Source organism: Pelophylax lessonae (assembly GCF_965119305.1).
Source record: "Pelophylax lessonae genome assembly, chromosome: 5".
NCBI lineage: Eukaryota > Metazoa > Chordata > Amphibia > Anura > Ranidae > Pelophylax > Pelophylax lessonae.
Genome location: NC_138772.1, coordinates 383,177,650 through 383,203,636, shown reverse-complemented (window position 1 = coordinate 383,203,636; position 25,987 = coordinate 383,177,650). Strand labels below are relative to the sequence as shown.

The following is a 25,987-nucleotide window of genomic DNA, read 5'->3' as shown; positions in this document are numbered from 1 at the left end:
ATTTTGTGCATTTAGAAATGCATCCAGCTCTTTTTTTTTAAACATTCTACTGAGCTTGCCAGAATTAGTCCTTGAGGGAGTCTAATCCCCATTTTCACAGCTCTTACCGTGTAGAGGCCTTTCCATATGCATAGCTCCCAACTGTACCTGATTTTAAAGGGACTGTCCCTGATTTGGAACAAAGTCCCGCTGTCCCTCCTTCCTCCTCATTCATCCCTCATTTTGGTTTGACCTATATAGTTGTATATAAAATGCAGTATTTATCTTTTAAAAAGTTTTTCCCAGTGCTAAACCTTTTTTCTAAATTGCTGCATTTGTAAATGTCAAAAGCTAGTATAAGGCCTCTTGCACACAGCAGCTTTTTTTAGCTCAGTACAGCTTTTTTTTTCACTGAGCTAAAATACAGCTCATTATTTGTAATGTGACTATGCACAAAGGCGCATAAACAAGCACCATGCATTCTTCAATACAAAAAAACAAAATAGAAAAATCTGCATTATTAGTCAGTAATTTACACCTCATACGTGCAAATATGCACATTTATGCATAGATGTGCACAAATGCTCGTTTACATACTGTGCAGAACAAGAACACGAGAAGAAATTGCACAAACGCATATGCGTGAAAATACATGCAAATACATAAAAAGAAAAAATTAAAAAAAAAAAGTCTGAAAAAGTATATGCTCATACTGGAGTATCATGTGCAATAGGCCTAAAGAAATTGTAGTGGTAAAAAAGCACTTATGATTTAACTTTTCTTTAACATTCTTGTTGTATAATTCTCCTTTAAGGGGGCATTTTAGGGGGTGTGTCCTATGCCTACATACTTTTGCTAATAGGTGTCCCTCGTTCCCATCTCAAAAAGTTGGGAGGTATGCCTATGTGAAGGTTAAATCTCTTTTCCTCCAGGTGTAAAGAATGTCCTCTTGTCCTATGTAATCACCTGAAAGTGAATAACTACACCAAGTTCATCATATGGACCACCAATGCATATATACATGGTGAGACTAAATTCAGTTCAGTTAAGTTTTGTGCATAGCTGAGCACCTCTATCCCCTTTTTACCATTTGGTTGCCCTTCTCAGCATTTTTTCCAGTTCTCAGATAAGATAGGGAGATCAGGATACTCAAAGCATGTGTTCTGAGACATTCATCAACTATTCATAAATCCAAAGCAATATAAGTGAGTTGTCCTTTTTGTATTTGCAGGAGAGGTCATTTTCAACACTATTTGTTCCAGTTTTATACTAAATGAGTGTGTTTTTGAAGTTCTGCTACAAAGAGAAGACTTGTAAGAACAATCAGTTTACACATACAGAACATTAGGTACTAGTCTGGTTTTCATTACCTCCAGCAAGAGCACAAAGGGCTGAGTTTTCCATGTCTTTGACAGAAGAAACAACAAAAAACTGGACCCGTTTTGGAGATATGGAAGGTTAACTATTAAACACATTGGAAAAATCATTTTTAAACCATATTTTACACAAGTTCTTTGTTTTACGTGTTCTGTCTAGAGTCATGGAGAGTAGAAATGTCTTTCTGTCTGACCAAGTAACAATGACTAACTATAGCTTGTGAAAGGTTTTTATGGGTTATGGCAGTTCCAGTAAGGCAATTACAAAAAAGCTCTAAATAAGTCTTCTCAGTCATCTATATAATACTTCAAAGACATTATCTTATGGAGAACCAATAGGCATTTGTAGAAAGCTGAATCTGGATTGAATCCTATGTTGTTTTAATGGTATAGATCTCACAGGGATCAGTCTTGTTCCAGTTATTCACTTGTATTCTTCCCTGTCTGAGCAGAAATCTCACCCCAGTATCAGGCTGTAAGGCTCCCATTGAGGTTGACTGCTTCTCTTTGATATCTCCTCCACCTAAAGCAGCAATGCTCTCAGTTTGTACTAAACAGATTTACACTGGCTGTCTATAGCATATTATTTTCTAGTGCATGTGCGGTTTATAAATAAGGGCTATTACCTTGCAGCATGTATGTACCTTTGTCTCTTTAACCTGTTCTGGACTGCCCCACGCAGATATACTACGGCAGGGTGGACCGCCTGCACGAAATTACGTACCTGTTCGTCATTTCATGCACTGGGTCTGGGATACACGCATGCACAACCAGTGACTCGCTCCTGCTGTGACTGGACACAGCGGGAGCCAATCAGCAGGTCTGGCAGACCTGATGTTAACCAGCACCTGGCGATCGTTCGTGAGATAGGCAGAACAGCAGTCTGCCTATGTAAACAAGGCAGACCACCGTTCTGTGAGAGAGGAAGATGGAGATCTTGTGTTCCTGCTGAGCAGGAACACAGATCTCTGTCTTCCCCCCGTCAAAACACTCCCACACAGCTAGCAAGCACTCCCAGGGAACACCTTTACCCTTTGATCACCCCTGATGTTAACCCCTTCCCTGTCAATGACATTAGTACAGTGACAGTGCATTTTTTTAGTACTGATCACTGTATTCCCAAAAAGTTCCCAATGTCGCAGTCCCACTAAAAAATGCCGATCGCCACCATTATTAGTAAAATAAATAAAAAATTCCAAATATTTATCTCATAGTTTGTAGACGCACAAACCAATCAATATACCTTAATTGGGATTTTTTTTTTTTTTTTTTACTAAAAATATGTAGAAGCATACATATTGGCCTAAATTGTCGAAGAAATTTGATTTATTACATTTTTTTATTGGATATGTTTTATAGCACTAAGTAAAATGTATTGTTTTTTTTTTCAAAATTGTTGGCCTTTTTATGTTTACAGCACAAAAAATAAAAACCGGAGAGGTTCTCAAATACCACGAAAAGAAAGCTCTATTTGTGGGAAAACAAGGACATGAATTTTTTTTGGGTACAGTGTGGCAACGACCGCGCAGTTGTCAGTTAAAATAATGCAGTGCCATAAAAAAATGGCCTGGTCTCATAGTTGCTTTGTTGATATTGCTTGCCGAAGTGCCTTTGTATCTCCAGTTTACTGTTGTTCTCTGTACTTTTTTATATTTTGACATGTTCAATAAAAAGTTTGAAACAAAAAAAAAAAAAAAATGGCCTGGTCATGAAGGGGTATAAAACCTTCCTGGGTTGAAGTGGTTAAAGGCTATCTGTTAAAAACCTCCCACTTGTTAGAGTTGAGTGCCTCTAATTTCCTTTTTGTAGACCTACATATGATTGCACACGTGCCATTTACGCTGTCTAGACTTTTCATTTACTTTTCAGGTTTAAGGCTTCTAGTTGATTTCTAGTGTGAAATGCCAGGGAATTTAATGGATTTGAAAGATATGCTTAGTTTGTACTCTAAGGAAATTGCCATGTTTTATGGAACAGTTTATTCCAAATAAAGTTTCTACAAATTGATAAATCTTATACATAAGTTTAATGCTTAAAGTTGACATAAGGAATATGCAGCAGTGACGCCACCTTATGTATTTCACTAGTGCCAAGAAACTTCATATTTATGAATGACTCATAGCAGGAAACCAAATATGAAGAGACCATGTTTGAAAGATGTCAAGTTAGGGTCAGCTTACCCTCTTACTCCCACTTACACCTAGGGCTGTATTTATTGATCATGCTGTCACAGGTGCATGTGAGTAATACTCTACAAACTCTAGTTTCTTTGTCACCAACTAACTGAACTATTACTCAGAGCAATTGCTAGACTGCCCATTCTAGCACAAAAAGAAGAAATTAATTACATTAACCACTGTAGCCCCGGAGGATTTGGCTGCCCAATGACCAGGCCCTATTTTGCGATTCGGCACTGCCTGATTTTAACGGACAAATTAAATTGATGTCCTTTTTTTCCCACAAACAGAGCTTTCTTTTGGTGGTATTTGATCACCTGTGTGATTCTTATTTTTTGCGCTATAAACAAAAAAAAGCGACAATTTTGAAAAAATAACAATATTTTTCACATTTTTTTATATGAAATTCTCCAAAAAAAATGTAAAAATCTAAATTTTTTAACATTTTAGGCCAATTTGTTTTCTGCTACATATTTTTGGTAAAAAAATTGCAATAAGCATATTTTGATTGGTTTGCACAAAAGTTATTGCATTTACTAACTACGGGAAAGATTTATGTAATTTTTATCATTTTTTTTTAACTAGTAATGGCGGCGATCTGCGATTTATTTTGCGGGACTGCGACTTTGCGGCTGACAGATCGGACCCCTAACTGACATTTTGACACTTTTGGGGGTACCAGTGACATTACTACAGTAATCAGTGCTATAAATATGCACTGTTACTGTAAAAATGACACTGGCAGGGAAGGGGTTAACTATACTGGTGATCAAGGGGTTAAGTGTGTCCCTAGGGTGGTGATTCTAACTGTCAGGGGGCGTGGCTTGTGAGATCATCACAGAGACATGCGATCCTATACAGCAGGATCACATAGCCTCTGTGATAATCTAAGGGAGAATGACAGACGGCTGTTTTTACATCAGCCATCTGTCTTTCTCCGTCTGCTGCAGGAGATCGTGAGTGACCGGGGGCCATCGGAGCCACCGGTCACACGTGCTGGCTCCCCAGGGAATGAGCGGGGGTGGGAGCGCACCGCTGGCGGCACACGCTCGCCCCCCACAGGCCACTGAGCGAGCGATGTAGCCCTACGTTGCTTTGCCCAGCAGCGGCAGAGTGCCGCAGTAAATGTACGGTGGGTGGGGCTGAAGTGGTTAAAGAGGTTGTACACCCCCAAAACAAACCCTTTAAGACAAAGGCATAATGAGCTAGTGTGCATCGCACGGTTGACATGTTCGGCCGTCCTGCTTCCTGGTTCACGTCCTCCGGCCATCTGATTGGCCGGAGGCGTGATGACTTCATTCCCGTGAGCCGCCGTTCACGGCACAGCGCTCTGAAGGAACAGCATGGGTTGCCGTTCCTTCAGAGCACATGCAACAATGACGTCATCGGCTGCATTAAAAGTAAATATCTCCTAAACGTTGCAAGTTTAGGAGATAATTACAGTACCTATAGGTAAGTCTTATTAAAGGCTTACCTATAGGTACAAGTTATAAAAGAGGGTTTACAGCCTATTTAAAGCTGAACTAAATGCAGATATTAAGGAAACACCTTAATGCAGCTCTGCTATCATTAAAATGTCTGTAAAGGGATTTAAAAAAAAATAACAAACATGTTATACTTACCTCCTCTGTGCAGTTATTTTTGCACAGAGCACCCCAGATCCTCCTCTTTTTGGGTCCCTTGCTGGCGCTCCTGGCTTCTCCTCTTCTCGGTGTGACATCATAGGAAGGCGCTTCCTATGGAGACACACCTGCATGCTTGGCACAAGGACAGGGAGACTTGGCCCCCCCCCACTGAAAGGTTGCAGGATTTGATTGGCAGAATCAGGAGGCAATGGTTCCTGCTGTCCTGCTGTTGCATCTCTGTCCACTGATCAGGAGCCACTGATGTGGCTGCACTGATGGGTGGCACTGATGGGCACTGATAGGTGACACTAATGGGCACTGATAGGCGGCACAGAGAGGTGGCACTAATAGGTGCCACTGATGGGCACTGATGGGCACTGATAGGTAGCACAGAGAGGTGGCACTGATGGGCACTGATAGGTGGCACTGATGGGCACTAATAGGCACTGGTAGGCGGCACTGGTAGGCAGCACTGATAAGTGACACTGATGATGAGGCACTGATGGTCACTAATTGGCAGCACTGATGGTCACTAATAGGTGCCACTGGTGGGCACTAATAGGTGCCACTGGTGGGCACTGATTAGCAGTACTGATGGACACTGACAGATGGCATGGTGGACACTGAATAGCAGTACTGATGGGTACTGATAGATGGTATTGGTGGGCACTGGTTAGCAGCACTGCAAAGCATATTAGCAGCACCGATTAGCGGCACTGGAAAGCAGTGATTAGCTGCACAGATGTGTGGGATTGATGTCCCTCTAACAGAAGCCTGTTAACGGCCTTCTTCTTTTCTGACAGTGTACAGCGTGAGACAAAAAAAAGCCGATAACTGGCTTCTGTTTACTTCTGTGATCAGCTGTCTTTGGCTGACAGCTGATCAAGCGGTAAAGGGCCCGCTGTCATTGGCCCCTTACCCGAGCTGTGATCAGCCGAGTCCCAGGGGGCGCGCGGGCGCCATTTTAAGCGCCCGGATATAGCGCAGGCGCCAAGTAGTTAAGGTATAAAGAAACCTTCTGTCTTTAGAACCACTTTAATATTTTATTAAAGCAGTATTAGACCCAAAGCCAAAAATGTAATATATTGCTCCTTACCAATCATTAGATGTGAGAGCTGCATTCGTTTTTTTTTTTAAGATTTTTTCCCTCAGTTTTCACCTGATGATATGGTCAGTGACACTCCTATATTAGAATGCCCCCACTCTGGATGAATGAGCACAGGGGGCACAGCAGACTGCAGCATTCAGTCTGGGGGAGGGGAGTGTTTAATGTACTAGCACATTTAAACCTATTAACATATTGAAGCCAAACTTTGTCTCACAGATTATATAATCAGTTACAGCAAACAGTTTTTCCTTTTAGGATAAAGGTTTTACATGAAAAAAAGCAATCATTGTAAGCACCCCTGTCAGTGGTAAATGGTCTGTATCTTTTCTGCTGGAGAGCTTGTTCTTTTGAAAAACAACAGAATTACTGAAGGGATCACCAGATGAAAATAAAGAAACGGAAGCCTAAAAAGAAAACTAAAGCAGCCATCACATCTAAGAATAGGTAAGCTGCAATATAATAACTGTTTGTTTTTGGGTTTAATACTGCTTTAAATGCTTAGTGGTAATACTGGTTTACTGGTGCTCAGTAAAAAATGTAAATAGTCCACGAGATAGCATACACCGTATTTGACATAAAGTATTACTAATCCCGCAACAGTAAAATCAGTCTGTATATGCAGTAAAGCCTGCTTGGTATACTCACTATGGAACCTAAGAGGTAATGCTCCGCATAGTGTAAAAAGGCTGTTTAATACTGTAATCTCTGATCTCCCTTCTTCCACAGTCCCCAAACCATCTCCTGATGGAACAGAGCCTTGGGGACAAGCTGCACATGCTCAGTTTAGCGTGTATTGCTACAGAATTTCTTTTTTGGGGAGGAGAGTGCATGTGATCAGCACAGGGCCAATCAGCACTGTCCAGACAGAGGGTCAGGGGTCCAGCAGCCTCATAGGACAATCAGGGGAGAATGAAAACTCTCCCTACAAGCTTTAACCAGACACTGATAGAAGTCACAAGACTGCTCTAACTGCTGACGAGAAAAGGTATTTAGCAGTTTATATTTACTAAAATAACTGCATGTCCATGTTCTTTGTACTGTGGGAGACCAGATATGGTGAATGTAGGATCCTAGATTAGATTAGACTAGATTAATAACACTTAACCCCTTTAAACCAGCTTATTTTTTATAGTTCTGGAGTTCTTGAAAAATTTAATGGATATGCATGAATTTAATTATATATATCTAATATGATTTTACTGATTCCAAGTTCTTTGTGTTCTCTGTGTCCTACATCAGCAGCCTATCATGTACAAAAATGTAAACCACACCAAAAATGAAAATATTGGAAAAAGTTACAATATACTCACAGTTATACTGAGGGTTGATGTTTTTTCTGGCCTCGAGGCTGTTTACTGTTATTTGGAAGATGATGTGCAGCAACAGGAATGAAAGACTGGTGAAACATAAGGATTTTAATAACCGTCCTGTATGTCCTGCAAAACAAAGCAAACAGAAATTGATTTTGAGTGGGGAAAGATAGTAATGACAGTTGGTGTAAACTTCAGCTTTTCAATTGTAGTCCTCCCAAATATTCCAGGAGGCAGAGTGAGACCATTCTGTATAGCCTGGCCTATTGAGCAGTCCTGGAAACTCAAGGAGAGACAGGTACTATGAATATATCTAAAGCCAAAACAAAAATGTACTCTACTGCAGCTTACCCATCCTTAAAGTGATTGTAAAGTCAGAAGTTTTTTATCTTAAGACCCCGTTCACACTGGGGCGACGCTACTTCCCGGGGCGACCTCACAAGTCGTGGTGCGCAGCTCGCACCGCGACCTCGGAGCCGAGCTGCAGCTCCCTGTGTCCATTCAGACAGAAAGCTGCCATTCGGTTCTGCCCCCTCTCTCTCCTGATTGGCTAACTTTGGTTGATAGCAGCGGGAGCCAATGGGGCCGCTGCTGTGTCTCAGCCAATCAGGAGTAGAGTCCCGGACGGCTGAGGGTCTCGTGCCTTTACAACTCCTTTAATGTATTAAGATAAAAAGCCTTTTGTGTGCATCAGCCCCCCTCAGCCCCCCCTAATACTTACCTGAGCCCATCTCTATCCAGCGAAGTGCACAAATGTCTCGGCTGCCCAAGACTCTCCCTCCTGATTGGCTGAGATGGGAGTGCGGCACCACTGGCTCCAGCTGCTGTCAATCAAATTCAGTGAGCCTATCAGGAGAGAGGAGGCAGGGCCAGGACCAGGGCTCGGAGTCTAAATGGACCCCATGGCTTAAGTGCCCCCATAGCAAGCTGCTTGCTGTAGGGTCACTCAACAGGGTCACACCTGCGGCGGGGCCAGGCCGTGGCTCTGTGTCTGAAAAAACACAGGGAGCTGCGGCTTGAATCAGGGCCACTTTGTGAAAAAACAATGCACAGAGCAGGTAAGTATAATATGTTTGTTATTTTTAACCCCCCAAAAAAAGAGACTTTACATTCACTTTAATGGCTGCATTTGTTTTTCAGGACTTTTTTTCTCTTTTATTTTCACTTGATAATCCTGAAAATTACACACTTTCTGTCCCAGGGTGGCTATGTTGACTCCTCCACTGTGTCTATGGAGGTAGCCATGGTTGTTGACCAGGCTGAACTTCAAACATGTCTGCCTTGGTTCATTTTCATTACAAGGGGGGCAGGCATGTTAGACTTTGACCATGGAGATTAACCACTTTAATACAGGGCACTTCCCTCCCTTCCCGCCCAGGCCAATTTTCCCCTTTTAGCGCTGTTGCATTTTGAATGACAATTGCGCGGTCATGCAACACTGTACTTACACCAAATTTATATCATTTTCCCCCCACAAATAGAGCTTTCTTTTGGTGGTATTTGATCACCTGTGCGATTTTTACTTTTTGCTAAACAAATAAAAAAAGACAGAAAAGTTTGAAAAAAAAAAAAAAGTTTTTTTTGTTTATGTTATACAATTTTGTAAATAAATAAGATTTTTCCTGCACTGATGAGGACTGATGAGACTGCACTGACAGGCACTGATGAGGAGGCAATGATGGGGTGGCACTGATGGGGTGGCACTGATAGGCGGCACTGATAGGCGGCACTGATAGGCGGCACTGATAGGCACTGATATGTGGCACTGATAGGTAGCACTGATATGCAGCATTGGTGGGCACTGATAGGCGACACTGCTGGGCACTGATAGGCGGCATTGATGGGCACTGATATGCGGCACTGACGGGCACTGATAGGTGGCACTGACGGGCACTGATAGGCAGCACTGGTGGGCACTTATGGGCACTGATGGGCGGCACTGATCGGCACTGACGGGCGGCACTGATGGGCACTAATGGGCACTGATAGGCGGCACTGGTGGGCAATAATGGGCACTGGTGGGTGACACTAAAGGATGGCAATGATGGGCACTTGTGGGCAGCACTGATAGGGAGGACACTAGTGGGCATCACTGATGGGGAGGGCAATGGGGGGCTCCCTGAGCCCTGATCGCCATCCCTGGTGACCATAGTGGGCATCCCTGGGGTCATAGTGGGCATCCCTGGGGTCATAGTGGGCATCCCTGGTGGATCTAGTGGCTTCCCCCCCCCCGAGGGTCTGCACTGGTAATCAATGATCTGATTACCAGTGCCGACCTCCCCCCCCTGTCAGGGGAGCCGCCAATCGGCGCTCCTTTACTCGTGCCTGTCAGGCACGAACTAAGGAAAGCCGATCAACGGCTGTTCCTCTTTTACTATGTGACCAGCCGTGATTGGACACGGCTGATCACATGGTAAAGAGCCTCCGTCAGAGGCTCTTTACCGAGATCGGAGATGCAGGGTGTCAGACTGACACCTCGCATCACCGATCGCCGCTCTGCGCGCCCCCGGGGGGCGCCCAGAGCGGTGTTATCCTGCCGCCGTCATATGACGTCCGGTCAGGATAACTCAACCACATTCCCGCCGTCAATTTGTAATAGGGCGGGCGGGAAGTGGTTAACACCAGCGCTATGGAGTAGAGGCTGCACCATTCTCTATACTCTGTTACTGTGGCATATCCAGCCCTAGATCCATTTTCACTTCAGAGACTTTGGAGGGGGTGTGGGTCCCTTTTTGTACCCCTTGTGGGCTAGGTTTTTACCGGTCGCTGGTGTTCCATCCGGGGGGCTGTTTCTCCATGGTGTGGTGTGTGGTCAAGGATCAGCAATATTGTTTTTAATATGCGGTTCTCTGCTTGGTACTCCCTCTATTGACTTAATGTATAAGGTAGTCTGGTACCCCTGATGAAGAGATTGAACCCCCAAAAATTCTCAAAACGCGTTGGATTTGCTCCTGCCTGTTCTAGTCACCGGGTTGCCCGTGGTAACCAGTCATATAGAAACGGTTGCACCATCAAGCTTCATACCGCATCTGTTTGTATGATTGTACATTGTGTTATCTATGAAATAAAATTTGTAAATTTTTAAACTATTGTTTTTTTTTTGCCCTGAAAAATCCCACCCCAAGGGGGACAAACCTTACAATATAGAAAAGATGCATTTCTAATTATTTATTGGTGGCAATCTAATTAATTGCTTATGCATGGTGTATGTTATTCTTACTACTGGTTGGGAGAAAAGTAGATGACATTGTATAGTCAAAGACCAGAGCATTTTATTTATAGATTAAATTTTATTCTTTTTTGTACAAATAAACATTTCTTCTTTTAACTACTTGCCTTCTGTGCACTTAAACCCCCTTCCCATCCAGACCAATTTTTAGCTTTCAGTGCTCTCACACTTTGAATGACAATTGCGCGGTCATGCTACACTGTACCCATATGAAATTTTTATCATTTTTTTCACACAAATAGAGCTTTCTTTTGGTGGTATTTAATCATCTCTGGGTTTTTTTATTTTTTACAAAAAAAAAGAAAAAAGACAGAAAATTTTGAAAAAAAAAAAGTTTTTCTTATTTTCTGCGAGTAAATTTTGAAAATAAATACATTTTTCTCCTTCACTGATGTGCGCTGATGAGGCGGCACTGATGGGCACTGATAGGCTGCACTGATGGGCACTGATGAGGTGGCACTTATGGGCACTGATGAGGTGGCACTTATGGGCACTGATGAGGTGGCACTGATGAGGAGGTACTAATATGCCGCACTGATGAGCACTGATAGGCGGCACTGATGAGCACTGATAGGCGGCACTGCTGGGCACTGAGAGGTGGCACTGCTGGGCACTGAGAGGTGGCACTGACGGGCGGCACTGATGGGCACTGACGGGCGGCACTGATGGTCACTGGCGGGCGGCACTGATGGTCACTGGCGGGCGGCACTGATGGGCACTGGCGGGTGGCACTGATGAGCACTGACGAGCACTGACGGGCGGCACTGATGAGCACTGATGGGCGGCACTAATGAGCACTGATGGGCAGCACCATCAGTGCCCACACTCAGTGCCCATAGTGCTGCCAGTCAGTGCTCATCAGTGCCTAGATGAGCAGGCACTGATGGGCACTGACTGGCAGCACTATGGGCACTGAGTGTGGGCACTGATGGTGCTGCCCATCAGTGCTCATTAGTGCCGCCCATCAGTGCCCACACTCAGTGCCCATAGTGCTGCCAGTCAGTGCTCATCAGTGCCTAGATGAGCAGGCACTGATGGGCACTGACTGGCAGCACTATGGGCACTGATTGTGTGCACTGATGGCGGGCACTGTGGGCATTGATGGTGTGTTTGGTGTACCTTGTGTAATCAGGGCACTGGTGATCAGTGCCCTGATTACTTTTTTCTGTGTCCCCGGCGCTGGGCAGCTCTCCCTCCTTCCTCACACTGCAGGCTCCGTGTGAGGAAGGAGCGCTGGCGATGAGAGATGATCTCATATGTTTACATATGATATCATCTCTCATTGGACGGTCCGATCACGTGGTGAATGGCCGCTGTGATTGGCCATTCACCACGATCTGTGATCGGCTGTGTCCAAGGGACACGGCCGACACAGATTTTCCCCGATGCGCGCTCGCGGGAGCGCGCGGGGAGACTGTTTCTGGGAGGCCGTTTAAAAACGGCCTCCCGAAAATGTGAGTCCGCGCTACAGCCGTACTTCGCCTGTAGCGCGGATGGGAGGAGGTTAAAGTGGTTGTAAAGGCACAAGTTTTGTTTTATCCTAATGCATTCTATGCATTAGGATAAAAAACCTTCTAGGTGCAGCAGCCTCCCTTGGCCCCCCTAACATCTACCTGAGGTCCTTCGCTGTCCAGCGATGTCCACGAGTGTCTCAGCCGTCCAAGATTCTCCCTCCTGATTGGCTGACACACAGCAGCAGCACCATTGGCTGTCACTGCTGTCAATCAAAGTCAGCTAGCCATTTAGGAGAGATAGGGGCGAGGCCAGGTCAGGGCTTTGTGTCTGAATGGACACAGGGAACTGTGTCTCGGCTCGGGTGCACCCATAGCAAGCTGCTTGCTGTGAGGACACTCAGCAGGAGGAGTCAGGAGCACAGAAGAGGGACCCGAGAAAAGGAGGATCCGGGGTGCTCTGTGCAAAACCAACTGCACAGAGGTGGTAAGTATAACATGTTTGTTATTTTTATAGGGAAAAAAAAAAGACTTTGCAATCACTTTAAAGATTGTCTGTCACAATATTTTTGGCTGCAAAAAAGTCCCATGGAGATGCATTTCATCCATATCATAGATTAAAGCACATATAATAGGTTGGTAAATTCTGATAATTGTTGGTTACCACATGTTTTGCATCGAACATCTGATTTATTAAAATAACTATAGTGAGATATCGACCACCTGAACAATCAATAAATGTACGAACAGCATTAAAGTAGGCTCTGCTTAGCTGGCAGAAAAAGCATGAAGAGTTATTGTCGCATGCATGGTACTACAGTAATTGCTATCACTCTTAGTTAAAATGGTTGTAAAGGCTCAACATTTTTTACCTTAATGCATTCTCTACATTAAGGTAAAAAATATCCCAGTAATTGTATCACCTCCCCACCCCCCTCATACTAACCTTAGTCCTATCTTGATTCAACAATGTGCCCATCTGCAGCGGCTCTCTTCTCTCTCTGCTTTAAGAATGAAGATCAAAGGCAGCAGCTGGAGCCATTGGTCACTACTGCTGTCAATCAAATACTGTGAGCAGAGAGGGGAGACTGAGCTGTGCTGTGTGTGTCATTAGACTTCCGCAGCCTGGCTTGGGATCGAGCCCCATGGTGTGCCCCCATAGAGAGAACTTTGCTGTGGTGGCACACTGAATAGAGGAGCAGCCTGGAGCACTGGCTTTCACAGAACAGGAAAGTATAACATGTTTGTTTTTACAAATGCTTTAACTAAGATAAAACATGAACATGTATTTTTCTCCAGTAATGTCATGACTATTTTCTTTTTACAAAGTCCAGTTCACAAGCACAAACCTTTCTTGGGTATGGAATACAAAATATTATTATTTTTTTATAAATTAAATATTAAAAACCTTTTTTTCCTCACAAATCTTTAGTTTGTCTCACAGGTTCTTTAGTTATCGCCACCTCATATTACTCCTCTTCCTGCTCTCCTCAATGCACACATCACTAAAAACTCACAGTTAAAATGGTTGTAAAGTCAGAAGGTTTTTTATCTTAATTCATTCTATGCATTCTATGCCTTCTGTTTGCAGGCCCTTAACACTTACCTGAGCCCCTCTCTATCCAGCAAAGTCAACCAGTGCCTCAGCCATCTGGGACTCTCTCTCCTCATTGGCAGCGGCATCATTGGCTCCCAATCAAACTATCAATCAAACTCAGTTAGCCAAGCAGGAGAAAGAGGGGGTGGGGCCAAACGGCAGCTCCGTGTCTGAATGGATACACAGAGTTGCAGCTCGGCTCGGGTGCCCCCATAGCAAGCTGCTTGCTGTGGGGGCACTCAACAAGAGGGAGGGGCCAGGAGCACTGAAGATGAACCCAAGAAGAGGCAGCCCTGTGCAAAACCACTTCACAGAGGAGGTAAGCATAGCTTCCTTGGGAGCTGCTGATTGTGGGTTCCCCTGGGTTACCATTAGCAACAAAATGACAGTTTGACATTTTCCCAAGTGTTTTACCTCAGTCAGGAAACAGTCCGGTAGCTTTGGTTTTGTGTTTTTATTTGGAACTTGGATAGGAGAAGGGAATGAGTTGGATACTCCAACTTTATACACTATGCACAATAGGCTGGGACAGCTTGAAAATGCTGAGTAACGCTGAGCAACACTGAGTAACGCTAGTCACGGCTTGGCCGCTGCTTCAGTTTGTCACAAGCTGTGATGCAGGACTGAATGAGCTTTCTGAGGTAAACTGTATCCTGAGGTAAACTGTACTGTACTGCAAAACAACTTCAGGGCCCTTCCTGGCATCCCCTTTTTTCCTAATCTTCAGGGTCAACTACACGGCACCCCCTTTACTGATACACTCCTTGTGTGAGCTTGCTCCTTGATCCCCTGACTTCTCTTAAGTGGTCCCCTCTCCTAGGCAGACCCTTAGGCAGATCTCCTGGTACTCACAATACTGTTTTTCCCAAGATAATTCTGCCAGCAGCTCCACTTATCAGCACTATGGATCTTCTGTAGCTTAGCTCCACACCCGGTTCAATAGGCCGACTGCCTGAACCTCCTTCCTCACACCTGCAGGAGGAGAGACCAACCATCTGCCTCCTCCTGGGACTCTGCTTCCCACCAAAGACGCCCTTTCACATGCTCCCTCTGGATTTATAGCCAATCCCAGGATGCATTGCAGCAATGCCCACCCACTGAGACAGCCATAAGCCCTGGTGTGTTATTGGTCAGTTTTCCTACACTGTCCATAAAGCTCCCTTATTGGATACAGTGGGGAGACTCCCTTAGACCCGATAAATCACACCTGGAAACATGTGACAGGCTAAACTAAAAGATCAGCCTCTCCTGAGAAGCAGAAAAGAGCCACCAAATGCGTTTTCCTAGCACCTACCTAGGAGGGTGCTACACATGTTTGGTATTTTTATAGAAAAAACAAAACGAGACTTTACAATCACTTTAATGTCAATCTGAAGCTAGTGGAATTTTAAAGCACAATTACCTGTGCATATTGACATATTTATTGCCAAAGTACCTCACAGATTAATAAAATACTGATTGGGAGATATATTCAGCTGGTAAGTACAGTCCTTAGTGAACTGAAATACAAATTTTCTATCATGAAAAGGGACAAATACCACATGGTAATGGAAATATCCCATGCATCACTTTACGAACTAACTTTCGCCTTCACATGTCACACAGATCTAAAGTATTATGTGGCATGCAGTAGGCAGAAGGCCGGCCGCCCGCCCTGCCATGCATACTTTAAAAGACCTCACTAGAATAAATAAACTCTCCTCTTCCTTAACTCGCAGTTCCATAAATCACACTCCAAACCACAGACTGGTGAAAGGCTAAGATTCTGATATAACAGATAGCACAGCCAAAACTCACTTTCTGGTACTGCTTATGATAGACTGTTGCTCTTCAAGCATGCCACTTTAAATATAAGGTCTTGCTTTTGATAATAATGCATTGTGTCAGAGATAAGTTAGTTCAGCCTCAAGTGCTTGTATGCAGGCCTATATTTTGAAGTTTTCTTTCTTCAAATTGCTCCAATTTCCAGAATGAATGAAAAACCACACAGAGAACTAAAGGAAGTGCTAAAACATTACAGTTACATTTAGAAAAATGCACACGTAGGTCCAGACAAATCTTAAAGGCCACATACCTGGCCTGCTGCTACTTTCAGTGCTCGGCTGACTGAAGTCAAGTAAAAAAATGACCATGCGTCACTTAAATAATAATCATATTTTTTAGGCTGCAACACAAAGTCTGATTTCACAGGCAGGTTAAATTGGTATGGCAAGCTTTACGGATAAAAGGGAGCTGTCAAAATAAGGTTACATCAGCATTTCTTCTCATTAGGAATTTAAAAGTTGTGGATTGCTATTATAATTATTATTATTATTTTTTTAAAACAGATTTGCAGCAATTGAGAAACGCATCAAGGATCTTGTTTGCTCTGCGCTTCTGATTTATGCAATAAAGCTTTAGTTGAGCATAGAAAGTGTGGATCCATTTTGTTTTGGACTTTATTGTATGTATGTAGACTAGGCAAGGTCTGGGATTTGTGAGTTCTACAAAATAAGGAGATGTAAGACCAGGCTCTTTTGCAACAACAGAGATCTTTATATTTCACAGCTTGATTAAACCCATCTGTATCCCTCACTAAGTTATTATAATAAACCATTACCGAGCTTTGACAACAATGAGTCGAATAACCCAATGCTTAGATGGGTTTTCTCCTGGTACAATGGTTTCCTCCCACATTCCAAACACATGCTGGTAGGTAATTGCTTCCTGTACAAATTGGCCCTAGTATGTGTGTGTATGTAAGACAGGGACCTTAGATTGTAAGCTCCTCGATGGCAGGAACTGATATAAATCTACAGTATTTAAAGTACTGCATACTTGTTGGTGCTATAAAAATAACTGTAATACATTTTTGGTTAAATTTTGTATTAGGTTTCATAACATTGGTTGAGAATCTGCCATTGAATATGCCACTAGGAGGATACATTGTGCAATATACTGGTTTTGTTTCACCTTTTCCAACCCAAAACAACAAAGACTACTGGAATAGCAAGTTCTTGGCTTAGATTTGCAACAATGCAATACTAAACATATATTTTGGTATCTTTTCCTATGATTGGTATCTTTCCCTATGAAGAAGGACAGACCACTGTCATTTGCATCATAAAAAGGAAACCTTTTCTTCTGTGGTTCAGTCTCTTTGGTTTATGGCAGGCAGAATGCCTATAATATAGATTTGGAGACTGGAGTCATGTATATGACACAGTTAGCATGTACTATTAGCTGCTTACTTTGTTGGCTGGACCATTGTTAGAATTATAGTAAAGTCTTCTTGTAAAGGCAATATACACCCAACAAACATGTTACAACAAATCCGTACATGTAACATTAAACTGAACCTTAAATGATTAACAGGAATTTACTTACCTGATTTTATATTCAGTAATTATATAATTAAATGACAAACTATTGTATAGCAGGTAAGTAGTCTATAATAGGCTACCTATAGCGCTTGCTAAAAATTAATTAATATCCATAAACAATTAATAATAAATTAATAATAAATATAAAGTGATGTGCATGAATTTCATACATAAATTCCAATTAAAGTGACTATCGTGACAATAGTGATATACACACAACTTAATTCATATAAAATGTTATAAAAAATTCCATATAGTGACTGTAATAAGAAATTCCAAGGAAAATGTCCAAAAAAGTTTTTAAAAGTCCATAAATAAATAAATAGTGAGTCTCTCGTGCAAAATATTGCTTATTTCCAAGTAATAGGTGCAAGTGCTCAGCGTGGTAATTCTCAATCCATTCAATAGTGCTAAGTGCAGCTTTTCTTTTCACCGTGATAATATGGTATGGTTGAATCACTTACCAAATAGCGTGGGTCATGTATGCCTTATGGCATCAAGACCAGCCAAGCTTGAATAGCCTTCCAGGCTATAATATGGTCTCCTCGTGGCTTGCTTTGGGTGGATAAGATGGCGGGCTCCCCCTCTCTCTCCTCTCACCTCAGGCCGGCTTAGCCCTTTCTGTATTTCCTAGAAAGCTTCACCACTTGCTGGCATGTAGATTTGAGATAGAGAAACTAGTAAGCCTTATTGCTTATTATTATTATTATGCTTATTATGCTTACTAGTTTCTCCATCTCAAATCTACATGCCAGCAAGTCATTTTACTTTGAATTAATTTATCAACTAAAATATGTGATTTTATCTTGTAAACTGTGATTTTATGATGTTTGATGAAAAGCTATGAATTTAAGATTTTGTTGTAATCTAGAAAAATAATGCAGTACCTAAAAGTCCCATTTAATATTACATTTTTAGGAATTACCATATAAGGGATGTGTTTACATAAGAGTACACCCATGTGAGGGCTATGTGTTGTGAGAAAAGAAAAAGAAGGGTGTGTCTGTAGGGTATAAGTCATGTGAATTCAGCCAATTCAAGCTAGGTTCTGAAGAAGAAGGCCAGTCCTTCGAAACACGTCAGCTTGGACCCCCTACTCCGAGGTTCGGTGGTTCGAGCAACTGATGAGAGATAGCCACACATGTGGCCTGATGAGCGTGTTTTTAACTTATGTTTGTGAGTTGACATCTTTTTGATTTTATTCATATTTTTTAATAAATCTGTTGGATAATGCCGTGTGCCCCTTTTCTTTTTCTATTCTCACAGCACTTTCAGGATGACCCCAGTCCTAGAGGGCAGCAAGACATCTATGAGATTATTCATGGTTTGACCCATCACCTGTGACAGTACACAGTCAGCTGGACTCTAGCGCAGGAATGTGTTGTTCTTTTCTGAGGGCTATGTGTGTCTGCATGGGCTGCACAGGCAATCCCATTTATGTCAATTGGAATGTAGCAGCTGCACGAACACAGCCGTTACTTCCAATCTGACACTTGTGTGGTGTGGGGGCGTGTTCCCCAACTCACACTGTTTGTAATCAGGAACATGCACCCGCACCCACATGGATGTCAGCTGCTGTATCTCAACTGACATGAACTGGACTGTCTGCATGGAATACCTATGCACCCTGTATATGCAAACATTGCCTTTTGCACAGATATATGCTTACGTACTAGCCCTAGGTCTGTTAACTGTGGAGTCTAAACTTAAATTATTATTATTTCAACATTTAAAATCTAAAGGTTTTATGAAACAAATATTTGTTGATCCTGAAATGAAGGTCCTTGTTCATAACTTTGCTGTTACATGGCGACAACTCCCTGCCCCTGCTCCCAATTGTGCTCCCAAGTTGTCACCCTGATCACATGGTCATTTCAACCCATATTACCCAGGCATGGTTCATTGTCACCATCAGGAAGCCCAGCTTGAGAAATGCCATCCAGCCATCACAGAAATGCATGTATGAAGACAGGAAATGGTTTTGAAGAGTGTGTAGGATATCAGCATCAATGAGATGCAAAAGGGTAAAGCCAAACATTTTTTTTTTTTTTTTTAATGGCGATTGCTTATGATACACAGTACTGATTTGACTGCATATCACTCACTTAGCATTTACATCTATTTTAAGATTGCATACAGCATTTTGTTTCTTTGAACATAATCCTTGTTGTGTATTTTTGCTATTGCTTGGGGTTCTCCCTTAGTCTTTACAATACTTTTAGCACTGTAGCATGCTTTTTCCTGTGCTATTTATTTATCTTTTTATTTTTTATTTTATCTATTAATATTCATCGACTGGCCGCAGTATTTAAATGTACTGTACCATGAGAGGGAGAAATTTAGATCAGAAATGAAAATCATACTAGATCAACATTCTATCTATGAAACTACTGTGAAATATGAAATCTTCACAGAAGTATTTTATGCAAAAAAAAAATAATAATTTGGAAAACAGAGCGTACTTCTATATTTCGTTTAATATGATTCATTGCATTTCTTGAAATCTCACAAAGCTAAAATCTCCCCACCTAAGAGAAACATTTCAATATGCACTCCTGTGAATCAGCTCACTGTTTACTTGAGTTGGCCTGACCTGCCTCAGCAAGTTTATTTTCTGTGGTTTTGAAAATAGAATCTGGAAGACTGGCAGCATCAAACAATAATAAATATGTGCGCGAGGATATATAAAAAAAGAGTTACAAACAACAGAAAGAAGAAAATAAGGATATTATTTGCCTACCATTCTGCTATTTACTTCCAGCAGTTGTCTAGATATTAATGCCATCTGCTTGTTGTATATAATGGTTTTGTGGCTGCAAAACAAGACTAGAAATTATGACTCTAAACAGTCCAAATTGAAACCTTAGTCTTGGCACAGGATCTTGTGAAGTCTGCAGGTTACTTATTATCACCATACCTTGGATAACCTCATTTTTTTGCCTCCGAATTACAGGACCTCTCTGGAACTAATCATATGGATGTTTTGTGCTCGAGTGTAATTGCACTAAAGTAGATTTAAACCCTAATTCAACGACTTTAGTCATTCACTTTTCCCCAAAAAAACTAAATTTTTATCCCAGTGCTGCTTATCTACTCTGGTCTTTCCTACTCGCTTCAGTGTTGGCTGCACATCACTGATTAGGACTGATTTCCTTGGCAATAGTAGATCATGCTCATGTGTGTTGCTGATTGTAGTCTCAACCAGGGACACATGTAAGAAGGTAACAGTGAAGAGCACAGTTTGAATAACTTGTCAGCTATAACAGGAACTGCCCACACAAAGACTTTCATAGCTGGTTTACAGGTGTTATTTAAATGAAAGCTGCAGATACAAAAAAGATTGTAAAATTGTCATTTTAACCACTTAAGCCCCGGAAGATTTTACCCCCATTCCGACCAGGGTTTTTTTTGCGATTCGGCACTGCGTGACTTTAACGGGCAATTGCCCGGTCGTGCGACGCTGTACCTAAACGAATTTGATGTCCTTTTTTTCCCACAAACAGAGCTTTCTTTTGGGGGTATTTGATCACCTGTGCGATTTTTTGATCATGCGCTATAAACAAAAAAAGAGCGTCAATTTTGCAAAAATAACAATATTTTTCACATTTTTTTATAAGAAATTCCCCCCCAAAAAAATTTAAAAATCAAAATTTTTTAACATTTTAGGCCAATTTTTTTTTTACCATATGTTTGGTAAAAAAAAATCGCAAAAAGCGTATTTTGATTGGTTTGCGCAAAAGTTATTGCGTTTACTAACAAAGGGAAAGATTTTTGTCATTTTTTTTTTTTTTTAACGCCTAATGGCGGCGATCTGTGATTTTTTTGCGGGACTGCGACATTGGGGCGGACAGATCGGACTCTTGACTGACATTTTTTACACTTTTGGGGTTACCAGTGACATTACTACAGTAATCAGTGCTATACATATGCAATGTTACTGTAAAAATGACACTGGCAGTGAAGGAGTTAACTGTATTGGAGAGGGAGGGGTTAAGTGTATCCTAGGGGCGTGTTTCTAACTGTGATTGGCTGTGGTTTGATGTGGAAGAACAATGATCAACGATCCTACATAGTAGAACCGTTTGATCACCATTCTTACACAGGGAGAACTGACAGGCGGCTTTGTTTACACTAGCCGCCTGCCTTTCTCCCACTGTCACGGACGATCGCGAGTGCCCGCTAGGACACGCGTGGGGGGGTCCATGACCGAGTGGGAGCGGGAGCGCGCATCTGGGCGGCGCGCGCTCGCTCCCAAAACCCTTACAGGCTAGCGACGTAACCCTACGTCGCTCTGCCTGTGAGGGGCTGACTGCCGACGTAAATAGTCGTGCGGCAGTCGTCAAGTGGTTAATGAAGAGTAAGGCCAAGGAAACAAAGATATATAGATGGATGTACAGTATATTAAAAAAAAAGAGCGTGCACTGGCCTAGTGCAACACCATCTAACACATCTGAGTTAATAAAAGCATTAAAATATATAGTTACATAGATAGTCAGGTTAGAAAAAGACACAAGCCCATCTGGCTCAACCAATAAAAAATAAAAAATAGTAAAGAAAACCCAACCATACAATCCCATATACACAATCCTATACCCGCAGTTGATCCAGAGGAAGGCGAAGAACCCCAGCAAAGCATGATCCAATTTGCTACAGCAGGGGAAAAAAATGTCTTCCTACTCACAAAAGATTAAAAATCACAGGCATATCTTCTAGTCTAGTCCTGAGTACTTTCTCATTCTCTGGACTGCATGTATAATATGACATCTTCCCCAACACATACAGCGCATACCAGTAGGTGCGGAATAGCTAACGCGTTTCAAGCATCAAATCCTTTTAATCTGAGTTCATATACTATACTTTGGAGTGCAACTTTGATGCAACTTTTGATGGGTGAAACTTGGATACGACTTTGGCTTTGACCAGTGACAATGGACACCTGTTGCACACTTGTAATACAATCAGGTACAACTTTCAAGCAACTGAGAGTTAACATTGAAGTCTATGGCCCTCAAGTTGCATGAAAGTCGGGTGAAAGTAGTGCATGAACTACTTTGAAGTTGCTGCAACTTTAAGTTGCGCATATATGAATGGGTATCATTGTAAAACATTCAGAACGACTTGTCATGCACCTTTGATGTCCAAAGTTGCATGACAAGTCGCACAAGTGTGAATGGAGCCTAAAAGTGTACCAAATGCTAAAAATCCTTCAACTGGTACATCTCTTGAAGAAAGTAAATATCTGAGGCATGGGCAACAGGACAGGTAATTCTAAAAGCTCCTCTTTAACAGGGATTATATTTCAATCTTTACAAATGTGTCTTTACAGATTTTCTAGTGAGCTAAAAATGACCTAAGCTGCCATTGCTGAAAATGTTAGTTACCTGACTGTCATGCTGATTTGAAGGTACTTTCTAAGTCACTGACCCAAAACATTTAGGTAGATCAAGACTTCTGATTTCAAAAGCTGTTGTAAAAAATTTGAAGCCAGAGAAAGCTAAGTAACTAGCATTTTTTAGAGGAAGGTTTACAATGGCAGACTTTATGTTTCTCTTGGTTTAGGCTTCCTTTAATGTGAAACTTCCAGTTGTTACAAAATAATAAAATAAAATAAAGCATAGCATTTAGGATCAGAGAGAGATTTATGATACCCATGAAGTGAATGCATGGAAATACAGTACAGTAAATCCTTTGAGATTGCCATATCTCTAACGAGTGATGAGAAATCTCTTTATGGAACAATGTTATCACAGGGAGCGAGTTGCAAATATCTTGGGGCTCGTGAAGGCTTTCTTCAACTTTCCAAACACATGAAAATGATTTGAAGGATTTGTGAGAAACTTATTTTGTGTTGTATTTTTAATGGCTCTCGTCCTCCTGCTGTGCTGTGCACACATTTTTGTGGCAAAAAAGATCCTCCTGGGAGAGAAATATAATTTACTTACAAAAAGGATCTATGGATTATTCCAAACATATGCATATTTGAAATAATCAGCATCCAAAAGCATAAGTAAACAGCAACAGAATTAAAACAAACTAAGTAATTTAGCTAAACTAATTCAATCAGACTGCTCCGCTTCTGAAATACAATTTGACATTTTCATTTGATGTCGGTTATGAGTAATTCAGGAGGAATTAAACAAAAATGCTGAATAGATAATGAAATAGAAGAATACGTTGAGAAAACTATTTTGGAGCTGGAGGTGGATATTTATTATCGGGCTGTACAATAATAAATTGTAGGTGATGATTCCAAATAAGCAAAGGTTAAAGTAAACGACAGTTCCAATGTCTTTGGTGAAACACATTTAAATATGCTAAAGAGGCAATCATTGTATCAAGAACTGGTAATAATTAAGAAATGAATAATGCAGGAGGTTTCAAATACAGATCTGCTTGGAAGCTACAACAAATTGACTGTGGACTATGGTCTAGCAAGCACGTTTTGGACAAGACAGAAACTGAAATCTTGGTGCTTCTGGAAAAAGCACTGTAAAGTGGCTGTAAACCCTCACATACACCCAGTGAAGTGACTGGCCTCAGGTGATACACTGAGATGAAACAAATCCTCCTACATACGTTTCTACCTGTATACCTGCAGAAAATAATGGGTGCTCAAGGACGGACTCTTAATATACTTTTTTTCAACAGATAGAATACATATTCTAAAAAGTTAATATCTTTTATCACAAAACATTACAAATTGTACATAAGATGGGGGATACATTCCCACCATACATCACAAAAAACCATTATGGCATTAGTCAGACGGATAAAAGAGTTTCCTAAGCGTTTGCAGGGTTTCAACACCTCTTCATCTGACAAAGTGCCTAATGAGTATGTTGTGTTTGTTTAGGCTATAGGGAGGCATAAATTGGAATCAAGGACAAAGATAAAGACCCGTAAGGATGGAACAAATCAAGGGGAAGGCTAGGGGAGGCTGCCAACGATTACATATAATACAGTGCACACAAAGAGTACAAGTATGAATGAATGGCATTCACAGTATTCCTATCATAGTCTGGTGGTAATGGCAGCACCTCCAAGCAAAGCACCAAAAAGTAAAGGCTAGCAAAAGAAGCGGTAAACTTCAAACAATTCTTCCATATGTCCGAACTATTCCCGGAAGACTACCAGGCCAGCCATGTCCAAAAAGTCCTTCTGCCTCCCGAGGACCCCACTCACACCCATTATTTTCTACTTTTCTATTTTTTACCATATTTTACTGGTTGATGGCCCCTGATTATTTATCTGAATTAGCTATTATCAAACCTCATGTTGTGCCCCTCCCACATATTACTTTATCTTTTGCACTATATATGCAGTCTTCTTTTCTCTACATCCCTTCAAAGTCCAGAATCAATAAAGCTTGTCTCAGCTGTAAGAAAAAAGAGGGCAGAGAGCAGAAATTACACACTGCAGAGCTCAGTAGAGAGAGCTCTGAGAGCTGCTTGAAGGTAATGGACACCCCCCCTTTCACACAGCACACAAGGACAGAGATGAGGCTGTCAATCAGTTGGAGATCCCTCCCCTGTCACCATTTTCTCTTGGTGTCAGAAAAACTTGCCACAGGTGACTTATGCTAGCTCGTGATAGCAGAGGAAAGAAGCAGAAGTCAAAAATGACAATTAGTGCTTTTTATTGAGACAAGTACACAGTATAGAGGGCTATGCTTTGTTCGTATTTCAAATCTGAGGTTTACAACCACTTTAAGCAGGTCATACACAAGTAGATTTCTGAATGAATGAATGAAAATTTGTACTAAAATCCTCAGTACATTAGGTAATTTGATGTATGTTGTTCAAAAGTAGTTTCAACATCTGATTTTGGAGTGAACGGATTTTCCTGAATGAAAACCATATTACCATCCACGTTCATGTTCTATGTCCAATTGTTCAAAAAAAAAAAATGTCCATCCTGCTTCTTTGAATTTTCTGATCATGGTGGTCGAAAACGTTTGTCAATTTGAGGCCACTAACTGCTCTATTTGTATTAAGTCCAGTATATATTATCTCTCAGTCCAATCCCTGATGAAGTGAGAAATTTCTGATCCCCAAAACATGGTGACTTTGTGTTTAAGTCTTTTATTTTTGTTTGGAACAACTATATTCAAATGGCCTACTATTGGTGTGTTGCTTCAATCTCAGGCTTTGGCGCTGCCTGACTAAAATCCAGATGCACAGAAGATTGGTTTGACGCTTAGGCTCGTTTGACAATCTGGGGAGTAATGTGGATGGTTCTGAGTTCGCTTCTACAGGAGTGCCGGCAAGGGAGTGGAGCTCATCCTAGCTCCTGTAGTCACTAGAGAAAAAAAGGAAGGAATCCCGATGCCACAGATCCACTGGGTAGTGTGATCATTTAAATTTGGATAGAGTGGTGGCAGGTAAGAACCTTTGTCATGCTGTTATTGCTTAGGAAAAATGGAAAGGTAGCACTGCCTCCTTAGGATTATCCTATTGCTAAGACATAAATATTAATATTTGACCAATCTCGATATCTTGATTTTACTAGAGAATAGGAAGGAGGGAATTACTGGTGCTGCACATCCACGGGGTAGTGTGATAGTGAAAGAGACAACCTCAGCCTGCGCTCCCATCAGGGATAAACAAAATAAATAAACTTTTAAGTGGTAATGCACAAGGTCGGTGCGCCCTTCTCTTGTTGTTTTCTTGCTCTCCCATCAGGCCTTGCCCCAATGCGTTTCACTCCACCCCCAGAGCTCATGGAGATGGCCTATTCCCATGACTAAGCTCCAGGGGTGGAGCGAAACGTGTTG

The 25,987-nt window shown here is 41.8% G+C and overlaps 1 protein-coding gene across 1 annotated transcript in view; it reads right to left on the bottom strand.

Moving 5' to 3' along the window:
- The window catches only part of PIEZO2 (piezo type mechanosensitive ion channel component 2), a 497,782-nt gene that overhangs the window by 256,629 nt on the left and 215,166 nt on the right, over positions 1-25,987 (bottom strand). Inside the window, exon 3 of the mRNA XM_082257361.1 lies at positions 7,576-7,701. Within this exon, the coding sequence (XP_082113487.1) occupies positions 7,576-7,701 (126 nt within the window). The remainder of the gene's footprint in view (positions 1-7,575; positions 7,702-25,987) is intronic.